This window comes from Hyperolius riggenbachi, chromosome 4, assembly GCF_040937935.1.
Source record: "Hyperolius riggenbachi isolate aHypRig1 chromosome 4, aHypRig1.pri, whole genome shotgun sequence".
Classification (NCBI taxonomy): domain Eukaryota; kingdom Metazoa; phylum Chordata; class Amphibia; order Anura; family Hyperoliidae; genus Hyperolius; species Hyperolius riggenbachi.
In genome coordinates this window covers 244236436-244250853 of record NC_090649.1, presented here as the reverse complement: position 1 = coordinate 244250853, position 14418 = coordinate 244236436, and the positions used below count along the sequence as shown (strand labels likewise).

Here is a 14418-nt window from a genome sequence, read left to right as displayed (position 1 = left end):
GCTAGCTGCGCCAGCACTCTGTTCGCCGCCGGCCCCCGCCCGATCGCCGCTATCTGATGCGGCGCGCGGCCCCCCCCCCCCCCAGACCCCGTGCGCTGCCTGGCCAATCAGTGCCAGGCAGCGCCGAGGGGTTGTTCGGGACTCCCAATGACGTCCCGACGTCGCTGACGTCGGTGACGTCATCCTGCCCCGTCACCATGGCGGGGGAAGCTCTCCAGGAAATCCCATTCTTTGAACGGGATTTCCTGATCGCCTATCGCCGGAGGCGATCGGCGGGGCTGGGGGGATGCCGCTGAGCAGCGGCTATCATGTAGCGAGCCCTGGGCTCGCTACATGATTTAAAAAAAAAAAAAAAAAACTGCTGCGCTGCCCCCTGGCGGAATTTTTCATACCGCCAGGGGGGTTAAGGAGAATAGTGTGAAAAAGACAAAAAATATTTAAAAAAAAGACATTGTCATTTTTTTTTGAAAATTGATTTTAAAAATGCAAAGGAAAAATGTTTTTAAACTGTTATTTAAAAAAAAAAATTCCTTTGCATTTTTAAAATACATTTTCTCAAAAACGACAAGGTCATTTTGAAAAATGTCCACTATTCTCCTCAACATATGTAGCGATTTTGGTAACAATAGCATGCATGGGGGCTTTGCTATTAACCGGCCTCTAAAGTCATCAAGAAATTACATAAAAATTACAAATGGACTATACAAAATCTATTGAATGTCTAAATCATAATTATGTATTGCTGTAATTGCAAACATTTTAACTTGTTGTAAGGAAACGCGGAAAGGCCGCCGTCTCTCGAGGTGAGGCGGCTGTTTCCGCGTCCAGCATGGCGTCACAACGCGGAAAAAACACAGCATGCCGCATAGGCAGTGCGGCGGAATCCGCATTGGTAACGGCGGAATCCGCATCAGAGGCGGCCCCCGCACTAGATACATTGCATGACAGTACTGGTGTGGCTGGGACTGATAGTCCACCAGGATTCAGACTTACACGCGCGCGAGCACAGAGGCAGAGTTTAAATAGCAGTTAGAAGGGTGTCAGCTGACCAGCTGGGTCAGCTGACAAATTCCACTGCTCTCATTGGACCAGCAATTAGGGAGGTCCTGGAAAGGTCCTAGAGTATATATACTGCTGGTTGTTCACTTGCTCTTTGTCTGGCGTGCAATCACATATGTGGGAGCACCCAGATCCGTAGTCAGATCCGCAAGTGTGCCGGGACCAGCTGGAGCTGTAATCCTACACTTAGCTAGATTCTGTTGATAGCTAAAGTACTAGTTTGATTGTGATTATATGTTATGACTTTTGCCTGCTTTGACTATCCTCCTGAACTCTGATCTTGTACCTCGATATTTCTGATACTCTGTTGCCGAACCCCGGCTCGTTCCTTGACTCTGTTTCTGCCTCCTGATTTTGTACCCCGATATATCTGATACCCCGTTGCTGAACCTTGCCTGTACTTTGACTCCGCCTTTGCCTCCTGATCTTGTACTTTATCTGTCCGTGTGTGTACGACCTGGCTTGTCCGACCTCGAGAACCGACCTTACTGTTAGAGGCGGTTCCTCGTTCTGTTAAGTGACCCTTCCGCCAGAGGGTTACTTTCAGTATATCCTTCCCGCTGGCAGCCTGACTCCTCCCGCCTTGAAGAGCTCAGGATTGCGGAAGGAATCTGTACAGTACGCGTTACTGTACTGAGGCCCTGTCCTCTAAGTGTTACTGTTACACCAAAACACTACACTCTACTCAGGTGAACAGAGGTTAGCTAGTATATCGGATTATCAGTGATACTGCAGATCACGTATAATCTGGTATACATCTGTATTCCCATTGATTCTGCAGATCACTGGTAATCAGATCTCTGTGCTTCACCGATAGTTACAGAACGCCAGACCAAAAATGCAAATGGACGCGCACACTGACCGTCTGGGCGCACTTGCCACTTCGGTGGAAAACATCAACCAAGTGCTGGGTAGCCACAAGACTATGATTGATGTCCTATCAGGCTCTGTGCAAACCCTTCAGACGTCAGTTGATTCAGTGCGATCCTCTCCTAGTGCTGACATACGTATGCCAGTACCTGATAAATTTTCCGGCCACAAGTCTGACTTCCGGAATTTTAGGAGTAGAGTGTTGTCATACTTCGAGCTGAGACCCCGATCCTCGGGGACTGAGACCCAACGGGTCATATTTATTAAAACTTTGTTAACCGGTGATTCCCAGACCTGGGCATACAATCTGTCTCCCACTGATACTGCTCTAACTTCGGTGGAGGAATTTTTTAAGGCCATGGCCGTAATATACGACGACCCTGACCTTGCGGCTACCTCTGAGCGCAAGCTCAAACTTTTGCGGCAAGGTAGAGGCTCAGTCGAGGATTACGCGGCAGAATTCCGCAGATGGTCGGTCACTGCCAGATTTGATAATTTTGCCCTGATGGATTACTTCTTGTCTGGGTTGTCGGAGGAGGTCTCCGATTTAATGTTAACTTTGCCCGAACCCAGGACAGTCGATGAGGCCATCACATCGGCCATCCGAGTCGACCGTCGATTACGCCATCAGAGGCAAATTCGAGGCAGTCACCGTGTAAGGGCGACATCCTATGCGGCACCTTCTGCTGCACCCTTAGTAACACCGTCTCCCTCTGTCTCATCCCCTCCGGCCTTGCCTCCACCCGAACCAGTGCAGATTGGTCGATCGAAATTGACCCAGGTGGAGCGAAGGCGGAGGATGACGGAACAGCTGTGCCTATATTGTGCAACAGCAGGGCATAGGGTGCGAAACTGCCCTAACAGGTCGGGAAACGAGTTTGCCTAGGAGTAGTGGGGGGTGACACCCTGGGCACACAAATTTCACCCCTTAAAGAGAAAAAATTACTTCTCCCTTGTACAGTTACATGGGAGGATAAATCTGTATCCACTGAAGCTTTTATTGACTCTGGCTCAGCGGCTAATTTTATGAATTTCGAATTTGCTCAGGAGTTGGGTCTTCCGCTCACTCCCGTGAGACCCCCCATTAAGGTCACAGCAGTGGACGATTCCCCTCTGCAACGGAATCGTGCTCTGTCGCAGACTCAGGTGGTGAAGCTCTCCATAGGGGTATTGCATGGGGAACAGTTACAATTTTTTGTGTTACACATGTCAACCTCCACTATTATCCTAGGCATGCCGTGGTTGCAGATCCATTCACCACAAATAGACTGGGCCACGGGCCAGTTAACCTCCTGGTCTCCCCATTGTTTTCAGCAGTGTTTGGGGAAGTTAACATTGGGGCAAACCAGAGTTCAGGTGGAAGGTGTACCAGACCAGTATGCTGAATATTCGGATGTATTCTGCCCCAAAGCAGCCGATAAATTACCTCCACATCGCCCTTTCGATTGTCCCATTGATCTCCGTTCTGGTTGTGTACCCCCCCGGGGTCATTTGTACAATTTATCGGGACCCGAAAAAGTAGCTATGCAAGAGTACATCAGGGAGAATCTGGCCAAAGGTTTCATTCGCCCGTCCCGGTCGCCTGCTGGGGCAGGCTTCTTTTTCGTAAAAAAGAAAGACGGAGGCCTGCGGCCTTGCATCGATTACCGCGGTCTCAACAAAATTACAGTAAAGAATCGCTATCCGCTACCCCTGATAGACGATTTATATACTCAGATCACGGGCGCCCAGATCTTTTCTAAACTGGATTTACGGGGTGCGTACAACCTGGTACGCATAAGAAAGGGCGATGAGTGGAAAACGGCCTTTAATACACCGGATGGGCATTACGAGTACCTGGTGATGCCCTTCGGGTTATGTAATGCCCCGGCCGTTTTCCAAGAACTCATCAACGAGGTCTTCAGAGAGGTGTTGGGGAGATTTGTTCTAGTCTACCTAGATGATATTCTTATTTTCTCCAACAATCTCTCTGAACATAGGACCCATGTGAGGTTCGTTTTGAACAAGCTAAGGCAGAACCTATTGTACACAAAAATAGAAAAGTGTATCTTCGAAGTAACATCTGTCGCTTTTCTGGGGTACATAATATCCACCACAGGCCTGTCTATGGATCCTGCCAAGGTCTCCGCTGTTCTGGAATGGCCTCAGCCGGTAGGCTTGAAATCTCTTCAGCGGTTTCTTGGCTTCGCCAACTATTATAGGAGGTTCATAAAGGGTTACTCTACGGTCATTTCGCCACTTACCAGTCTCACCAAAAAAGGGGCAGATACCACTCACTGGTCTCCTGAGGCGTTACAGGCTTTTGCCACCCTGAAGGGCCTATTTTGTTCTGCACCCATCCTCAGACATGTGGATACATCTTTTCCATTTATTGTTGAGGTGGATGCCTCGGAGGTCGGGGTGGGGGCTGTGCTGTCTCAGCGATCTGGCTTGCAGGGTAGAATGCACCCCTGTGCTTACTTCTCCCGTAGGTTCTCCCCTGCGGAAAGGAACTACGATATTGGCAACAGAGAGCTTTTAGCCATTAAGTTAGCTTTCGAGGAATGGCGACATTGGTTAGAGGGAGCGGAGCATACGGTCACGGTCTACACTGACCACAAGAACCTAGAGTACATTAAGGGGGCTAAGAGGTTGAGCCCTCGTCAGGCTTGTTGGTCATTATTTTTCTCTAGGTTCTCTTTCATTATTACGTACACCCCAGGTAGCAAAAATGTCAAGGCGGATGCTTTATCCCGGTGCTTCGAGTCAGAGACAGCACAGCCCTCCATTCCAGAGACTATTATTCCCCAGAGGTTGGTACTAGCCGCAACTGAGACTTGGGAGGATTGGAAGGGGACGTTAATTCCCTTTCAACAAGACATCCCGGAAGGGAAGCCCGCAGGGGTGCTGTTCATTCCGCTACCGTTCCGTCTCCAGGTTCTAGAGATGTTCCATGCACATAAAAATGCTGGGCATCCTGGGGCATCTAGAACACAGGATCTGGTAGCCAGATGCGCCTGGTGGCCGTCCTTGGCAGCAGATTGCAAGGAATACGTGAGGGAATGTGCGATTTGTGCCAAGAGTAAACCCTCCCGGCTGGCACCTGTGGGTACCTTGCAGCCTTTACCCACCCCGAGTGAGCCATGGACTCATTTGTCCATGGATTTTGTGGGTGAACTTCCTAAGTCAGAAGGTATGTCGGTCATTTGGGTGGTAGTCGACCGCTTCAGCAAAATGGCCCATTTCGTGCCCTTGAAAGGACTCCCCTCGGCCCAGGAGTTGGCTGACCTGTTTATTACACATGTGTTCCGGCTGCACGGCATTCCGGAAAACATAGTGTCGGATCGGGGAGTCCAGTTCATTTCTAGATTCTGGAGGGCATTCTGCCAACAAATGGGCATGAAGCTGTCATTCTCATCAGGCTACCACCCACAGACCAATGGGCAGACGGAGAGAATCAACCAGTCATTGGAGCAATTTTTGAGGTGCTATGTTGCGGAGACGCAGAGCGACTGGGTCAAGTTTCTGCCCTTCGCGGAGTTCGCACAAAACAATTTGAAAAGCTCCTCCACCGGATTCTCTCCATTCCAGGTTGTGTCTGGTAGATTGCCCAAGTTCTCACCATTGCCAGTGGCCTCCACCCTGTTTCCAGCTCTGGAGGCCTGGCAGAGGTCTTTTAAGGACATTTGGCGTACGGTGAGAAATAGTTTACAAAAGGCGTTTCTTACTCAGAAGGGTCAAGCTGACAAGAAACGTTCAGTAGAGTGGAGCTTCCAGCCAGGAGACTTGGTTTGGGTGTCCACACGTCATTTGGCCCTGAAACAGCCCTCAGATAAATTGGGCCCCAGGTTTGTCGGTCCATTTCCGGTAGTAAAAAAGATTAATAATGTTACGTATACCGTCGACCTTCCCACCAGCATGCGGGGGGTAAGGTCCTTCCATGTGTCCCTTCTTAAACCAGCAGTCCAGGTGGGTCCCACTCCTCCTCCTCCCGTGTTGGTAGATGCCCAACCTGAGTATGAAGTGGAAAAAATATTAGATTCTCGCAAGGTACAAAACTCGGTACAGTACCTCGTACATTGGAAAGGGTATGGCATCGAGGAGAGGCGATGGGTACCTGGGAACCGTATGCATGCGGATGAGTTGGTGAGGGAGTTTCATGCCTTACACCCCGAGAAACCTGGTAGGAGTTGTCCGGAGTCCACTCCTCGGGGGGGGGGGGGTACTGTAAGGAAACGCGGAAAGGCCGCCGTCTCTCGAGGTGAGGCGGCTGTTTCCGCGTCCAGCATGGCGTCACAACGCGGAAAAAACACCGCATGCCGCATAGGCAGTGAGGCGGAATCCGCATTGGTAACGGCGAAATCCGCATCAGAGGCGGCCCCCGCACTAGATACATTGCATGACAGTACTGGTGTGGCTGGGACTGATAGTCCACCAGGATTCAGACTTACACGCGCGCGAGCACAGAGGCAGAGTTTAAATAGCAGTTAGAAGGGTGTCGGCTGACCAGCTGGGTCAGCTGACAAATTCCACTGCTCTCATTGGACCAGCAATTAGGGAGGTCCTGGAAAGGTCCTAGAGTATATATACTGCTGGTTGTTCACTTGTTCTTTGTCTGGCGTGCGATCACATATGTGGGAGCACCCAGATCCGTAGTCAGATCCGCAAGTGTGCCGGGACCAGCTGGAGCTGTAATCCTACACTTAGCTAGATTCTGTTGATAGCTAAAGTACTAGTTTGATTGTGATTATATGTTATGACTTTTGCCTGCTTTGACTATCCTCCTGAACTCTGATCTTGTACCTCGATATTTATGATACTCTGTTGCCGAACCCCGGCTCGTTCCTTGACTCTGTTTCTGCCTCCTGATTTTGTACCCCGATATATCTGATACCCCGTTGCTGAACCTTGCCTGTACTTTGACTCCGCCTTTGCCTCCTGATCTTGTACTTTATCTGTCCGTGTGTGTACGACCTGGCTTGTCCGACCTCGAGAACCGACCTTACTGTTAGAGGCGGTTCCTCGTTCTGTTAAGTGACCCTTCTGCCAGAGGGTTACTTTCAGTATATCCTTCCCGCTGGCAGCCTGACTCCTCCCGCCTTGAAGAGCTCAGGATTGCGGAAGGAATCTGTACAGTACGCCTTACTGTACTGAGGCCCTGTCCTCTAAGTGTTACTGTTACACCAAAACACTACACTCTACTCAGGTGAACAGAGGTTAGCTAGTATATCGGATTATCAGTGATACTGCAGATCACGTATAATCTGGTATACATCTGTATTCCCATTGATTCTGCAGATCACTGGTAATCAGATCCTCTCTGTGCTTCACCGATCGTTACACTTGTGCAGAATCGTAATTAGCAGATTACAATCATCTCTACATATAGGTTTTAATTACTGAGACAGGACTGCTTAGGGGGCAAATACTAAAGGCTGCCATACACTGGTCGATTGCCACCAGATCGACCAACAGATAGATCCCTCTCTGATCGAATCTGATCAGAGGGGTCTATTGACTGCCCATACACTACACACAGATTTGAATCAATTTCAGCATGACAAATAAATATGACAAAATAAATATAACGAGGAAGATAAATCGTACCAAATTGATTTGGGAAAGTGCTCAATATCCTACACCACTCCCTCAAAGATCAGTATTGCCACTGTCCTGCTAGTTTTGCTCAGCCTAGGGCATCATACCACTCTGTAGACACTGACCTGCCAACCAGATGATTAACTTTTACCACTGTTCATAGATAATATGTGAATGAATTGGAAAGTGGCAGTTAGTAGGTTAACAGCAAACTCTGCCTGAAAATCACCTGTGTACAGGTAACTTAAAGAAAACCTGAACTGAAAATTAAAAGTCAAAATAAGCATACACAAGTCATACTTACCTTCCATGTAGTCTACTCCTCAGTGTCTTTCTCCTGTCCCACGTCCTATTTGTTCACTGTGATCAAGGGAATTTTCCGTCCTCCATTTTGAAAATGGCCATTACCCCATAACAGCTTTCTGGTCAGCACATAGTTAAACTGTAACATCACCCACTTGAGCCATAGGGAAACATGGACATTACGTGGTACATCAGTTTTCCTCTCAGCTATAACTGACAGCAACTGATATTTTACTGACAGCAACTGATATATTTCAGATCTGACAAAATATTGTCAGAACTGGAAGGGATTATTGTCAGAAGAAAATGGTGAGCTTCTGAGAGGAACTGATGGCAAGGTAACTCTGCAATGTTCATTTGAAGTTACCTCATGTGTTTATTTTAAATATTTTTACTCAGTACAGGTTCTCTTTAAGACTGTCTCTAGACCCTTGGCATCACCTGTGAGGCCTATGCATGGTGGATGGTTGGCTAGCCACAGGTCAGACAATACAACCTCACTAGTAACAAGATGCATTGATTGAAACTGTATGAAGTTGTGTAAAGTAGGGTTTCCTGTGTTTTTATCCTGTGTGTTGCTGTCAAAGAAAAAGGCCTTTCAGTAGCTACTGCATGTAAGAGCCATCCCTACCGATCCAAACATATGTCAACATCACCAACAAAAAGAGGGTTGCAGTTTTTGCATGAAACATTTATTCTTCTACGTGTATTATCTTTTATTTACTCATTTCAAGTGAAACGATTGATATGAAAAGTTCACACCCACCTTTCACTGCTGTGTCAAACTTCGCCACTATTTTCTGCAATATATCATCCTCAGCTATACATACATGAAAACATTGCCCCTTCTTCTTTCCAGACCACCAACTCAAAGGGTCACTGATATTAATAATGGAAAGAACAACTTGATTGACAGCATCTTGTGTTATGTCCATAGAAGGCTCTAGCAGTATGTCTGGAATCTTAAATATGAGAGACAGTCGGAACCTGAAGATGAAGATAAATATGCATGAGGTAAAATTACTAAAATTCTTCACAAGCAAAAGGTTTCAGTGTACACCTTTTTAATATTAAGGAAGGAAACTGTCTGTTCTCTGTCTGTCTCACCCATAGCTATCACCATATCTGTAACCAAAACAGCTCAGGATATGAAATTGGCAATCATTCATACCATGAAATTCCATCTCTATGCAAAACCTATACCACTGACAAAAATAAAAAAGCACAAATAAATACAAAAATATACAAAATGCAAAAAATACACAACAAGCTACCCAAAATATAACATTTTCACATTTGAATAATTATTACATTAGAGGTCGTAGTAATAGCATAGGTTGAAAATAATTACAGACATGCCACAACACCACCACATACATAAATAAATAAGAACAATCGTATGCCTAGAACAGGTGAGGAAACATGCAACCTGATATATAATGCAGCACAAGCTTTCCCATGTACAGTATGTAGGTCATCACACTACTTTACACTTGCAGCAGCAAACACAATCCAGTTTGCTAGTACACCATGCACAGATGAACACATAATTCTGTTCTTCTAATCCATACTAACATTCCATGAGGTAAATGTAAATTAAGTAACAGCTAACCATACGGCAGCATCGACAGATCAGCTAAATACATGTTGAATTGGACATAGACAGTCAAGATGCCGACGGTGTCTGGAGAAGCTCTGAGGACCGAGGGGTGTGGAGAAGGTGGGGGAAAGGTGCCAATAAAGAGAATGCCCAATGCTTAATTTTATGACCTCTACTGCAAACAAATGCTAATAAATTACACTGCACACAACGTTGTGAATCAATGCTCCCAATTGTGATGGTTTCAACCCTAATAAATGTGCTGAACAAGCTTTCAGGGTTTTGAAAAATGATAATGATAAGGTGTGAAAACACCTACTTAAAAACAAACAAACACAAAAACCTTGGAAAAAACGTGAATTGAATAGGGGCCACAGACTCTTTGAAAAAAATGTACTGAAGCTGATCTGTGAATACATTTGTATGGATCACTGTTCCTAAACTTACTTCACATTTTGTTATATAGAATACTATTATGGATGAAAATAAAGCATTTCGGTTTTGACATCATCCCCATAGTGTACTAAACAATTAGACGTTTTGCTGCAAGTGTAACATGGTTTCATAAATTACATGAGAAAGCTAAAGATTCATTTATTATATACTAGGCAGCATGTTCCCACCTATTTTCAGTGCATAGTTGTTTTAACCCTTAGATTGCCACTGACATCTATAGGTGTTCTGTGTTTTTCTCGCATGCATATGCTATGGATGTCTAAAAGCTTTTAAACACAAAACTACTTCCACCTGAAGTGGACATCTATAGGCATTTTTGTGTCCCTCATATTTTTTCTCCACAGAAGTCTAAAAGACATTTAGTAGAAAGTTTTGGCTCAGTGCCAACTTTCTACTTTACTTGAAATATGCTTAATATATCTAAGTTGATACAGAAATTTGCAAATGTTACGGCAAATCTATACATTGTGAATAACCAGTGAAATGCTATTACTGCAAGATTTGATGAGTCTATTTTACAATACATTTTCTGAATAAATAGTACAATTTGGTATCATAATAATTAGCATAATCTGCAGATCAGATTTACCAGGATGGATCTTCAGATCTGCAGATGAATGTCCATTAAAAAAGGGGTGTATGAGATTTCCACAAGGTGTGTATGAGATTTCCAGATACCATAGACAATGAAAGCATGTTGCAGGAACTGATCTTTAGCAGATACTGATCGTTTGCATGTGTACAGCATCTTTGTGTACAGCATCTTGCAAAGATTTTTTTATCTGATTGCTGTACTCAGCTTAAGGGGGCCATACACTTGCCAACCAACTAACCAATCAACCATCCAATTCGATTATTCGGTCGATCGCGCATGCTGGAAAATTTCAGGCCGAAGTTGGTTGGTCGAGTGCGCGGCGGTAAGGCAGCCAAATTGCAAACGAGCAACGAGACAACGAAATCCCGCCGCAATGTATAAATGTATGTAGGGTAGTGCATTTATACATTACCTGTCTGGTGTCAGCCTCCACGTGGTTTCCGTCCATCTCGCCGGGTTCCGCATACACGCCGGCGGCACTATGTCTGACGTCACGAAATATGACGATATGCGCCGCTAGCGTGTATGCGGCTTACCGGCAAGATGGACGGATGGACCCGGCGAGCTGCTACAGGACAGGTAATGTATAAATGCACTACGCAACATACATTTATACATTTTGGGGGCAGCGGCGAGGCGGACGGCAGCGGCTCAGCCGATTCCCTGATGATTTCATACTGAAATTGGATGGGGATCGGCCTGTAGTGTATAGCCGCATCTACACGAGTAGATGCGGCCGCGATGTTCCTTATCAATCGAGCCGCTGATGCGGCTCGATTGATAAGATCCGACAGAACGGATCTCCGCACCGCCGATTCCCTGCTCGCTCCCCGCGAGGGGACAATGGCAGGGAATCGAGCAGAAGATAAGCGGCGCCGGCGGGGACGAGCGGGCAATCGAATGCGGCGCACGCGCGGCGAGTGGGGACGCGGCGGGCACGCGGAAGAGGCGATCCGGCGGCTAATCGAGCCGCCGGATCGCTACAACCTCTCCCCGTGTAGACGGGGCTTATGGGCAGATTCGACTAGAGACAAACCGTGTTTACTTACATTAAGGTGTGTGTGTGTGTGTGTGTGCGTGCGTGCGTGCGTGCGTGCGTACGTTCTGATGCTATGGCATGCCTTTAACTATTCAACCTATGCTACTGCAGAAACCTATTAGGTAGTTAATAAAATTTGATCTATTTTTGACTAGTTCATGTGCACCAGATTGTTCTGCATCTTGTTTTTTTTCTTATTAGCATTGTAACCATATATATTTCCTTTTTGATTCATTAACTTTTATACCTCACATGGCTTTGTATAAAAAAAAAAAACTCAGAGGAAGGTGTATAAAGCTGTGGTAGTTACAGATAACTGAAATAACAGCAGATACATCATATGGATGAGCCTACTGGATTCATTTATACCGTAATTTATTTATAGCATGAAGCAAAGCCATTATTTGCAATACAAATGAACACTACACTTGTTTTACAAAACAGGGTATACAATACATGCTTCATTGCATCACGTAATATTGGTAATAATCATTAGAGCGCAATTACAATGAGAATTAGGAGCAATAAAAAGGACACCTGGAACTCAGCATACATGAGGATTATTGTATCACGCTTGTAAGTACCACTAATCACAGTGCACAATGTATTCAGATCCTGATGAAGGGTATAGAGTTATTAGCCCAGAACTCTGGCATGTTGCCTTGCAACTAGCAGTACTAAACATGGGATTATCACCATGGATGTCGAGTGATACAAATCCTTCAGCTGTTTAAGCTTTCCCAAGACAACAGAACCTCTTCACTGATGCACACGGGTTGCTCTTTTCTTTCATTTTACTAAGGGCAGTATCTGCAATCAACATCAGTACTCACATAATATACAGTAAAGATGGATTCTGAAGTGAGAGGTACATGCAGGGTGCCATATTTATTTCCTTTTAAACAATACCAGTTGCCTGGCAGTCCTGCTGATCTATTTGGCTTCAGTTGTGTCTGAATCACACACATGAAACAAGCATGTAGCTAATTTTGTCAGAAACATTTAATCTGCATGCTTGTTCAGAGTATATGGCTAAAAGTATTAGAGGCAGGGGATCAACAGGATAGCCAGGCAACTGGTATTGTTTAAAAGGAAATAATATTTCCTTTTAAACAATAGGCAGCCTCCTATCACTCTCAGTTCAGGTTCCCTTTAATGCAAAGGATATTCATAACTGTTTATGATACTAAAAATGCATCTGTAAGGTTGTAATGAAAAGTATGGTTATAAGTTATAACAATCAAACCAGAGCACACACTTGCAAATGAAATGCTCCACGAAAGATCATTTTTCTTAAGCCACTGTACATATGATGGAGCTACAGCAAAAGGGTAAATTAAATTTGGGCATTATACATTTGGGCACCACCATAGGCGGCCATTAAAAATGTGGTTATATTTACCTAATATTACATAGTGATCCTTACATATCTCAATCCACACTTGTTGTACTTGGGATGTGCATTGCTACAAATACTACTGTTATGTGTATATGAAGTAATGTGCCTATCTCAGTCATCTAGATTGAAGGGCTATTCCCTGACAATTGGGAGAAGTGCAATTATAGCTCAATTGTTATGTTATACTTATATGTATGAACTTATGTCTAGATTTTGACATCTATTTGAATGGACGTTTGTTATTACCTCTACCTATTACGGTACCTACTTGTTGTTATTCCAATTTTCAATAAAAACTATTAAAATTTAAAAAATTGCGCAATAGCTGTAATTTTGGGTGCAGAGCTCGCCCAATTAAAGTGTGGTGATAAATAATGGGCGTGGGTTTTAGAGTTAGGCGTGGGGGGGTTAAAGGATACCCGAGGTGACATGTGACATGATGACATAGACATGGGTATGTATAGTGCCTAGCACACAAATAACTATGCTGTGTTCCTTTTTTTCTTTCTCTGCCTGAAACATCAGGTATGTAAGTGGCAGTTCCTGTCTGGGTCAGGACTGAGTTAGACTACAGTGTGACACTCACTGATAAGAAATTACAACTATAAAATAATTTCCTAGCAGAAAATGGCTTCTGAGAGCAGGAAAGAGATAAAAAAAGGGTCAATAGTTCAAATATTTTAGCTCTGGCATACTTCAATGAACGTGTCATGGAGCAAGAACAATACAACAGTAAAAACTTGAAAAGTAGATTTAAATATAAAATAAAACTGTGGAATATCTTAAAAAGTCATTTTTAGGAGAAGGACGATAGATACAATTGTTTATTTCATTCATTTATCTTCACCTCGGGTGTACTTTAAGGTAAGGCAACCACATACAGTTAGCCGTGGGTGGATAGGTTTAGTAACTCACCTAGGATTAGGCGTGGGGGGGGAGTTAAGGTTAGTTAGTTACTCACCTAGGGTTAGGCGTGGGGGAAGACAAGGTTAGACACTGACCAGAGGAGATTTAGTGTTAGGCACCACTTGGGGTGGACCTGTCACATCACCTGATTATTGCTAGCTGGATGGTGTGCAGTGATTCCGAGTGTGGCCAGCAGCTCAGCAGTGTTCCTAGGGTACCAGCTCCTCTCTGGATAAAAGTTGTCTGCCAGCTGTTGAGTAGTATGGTGGTCAGGAGTGGTAGGCTGCCCAACTTACCATGACACAGGCAGCAGCATCTCCTTCTCTCCACAGGCAGTGTTGCAGAGCCTTGGTTCACAGTCACTGAGTCCCACAGGAAGATGATATCACCCAGAAACACCAGCCTGGCCATGTTGCTGCTAGTGCTGTGCTTGTGGATTGTCGTGCTACTCCCCACTTCTGAGTTTGCAAAACATCCTATGATCACAATGCCTCTCTAACCAGCGGTAGTCTATAGTCCTTCTCACAGTTTCCCTATTTGTTCTGACTTCTGTGCCATCTTTTTAAAACACTGGCTATGCAGGAGCTGCAGTAGAAGCTGGAGCTGCTACAGGG

The 14418-nt window shown here is 45.1% G+C and overlaps 1 protein-coding gene and 1 long non-coding RNA gene across 5 annotated transcripts in view; one reads left to right on the top strand and one right to left on the bottom strand.

Annotated features, from left to right (window-relative positions):
• Positions 1-14418, bottom strand: part of LOC137571837 (uncharacterized) — a 330761-nt gene that overhangs the window by 237890 nt on the left and 78453 nt on the right. For all 3 annotated transcript variants that reach the window (XM_068281532.1, XM_068281533.1, XM_068281534.1), the window contains exon 24: positions 8576-8796. In XM_068281532.1, the coding sequence (XP_068137633.1) occupies positions 8576-8796 (221 nt within the window). The remainder of the gene's footprint in view (positions 1-8575; positions 8797-14418) is intronic.
• Positions 1-14418, top strand: part of LOC137571838 (uncharacterized) — a 68051-nt gene that overhangs the window by 22847 nt on the left and 30786 nt on the right. For both annotated transcript variants that reach the window (XR_011031452.1, XR_011031451.1), the window contains exon 2: positions 8669-8823. This is a non-coding gene — a long non-coding RNA (uncharacterized lncRNA). The remainder of the gene's footprint in view (positions 1-8668; positions 8824-14418) is intronic.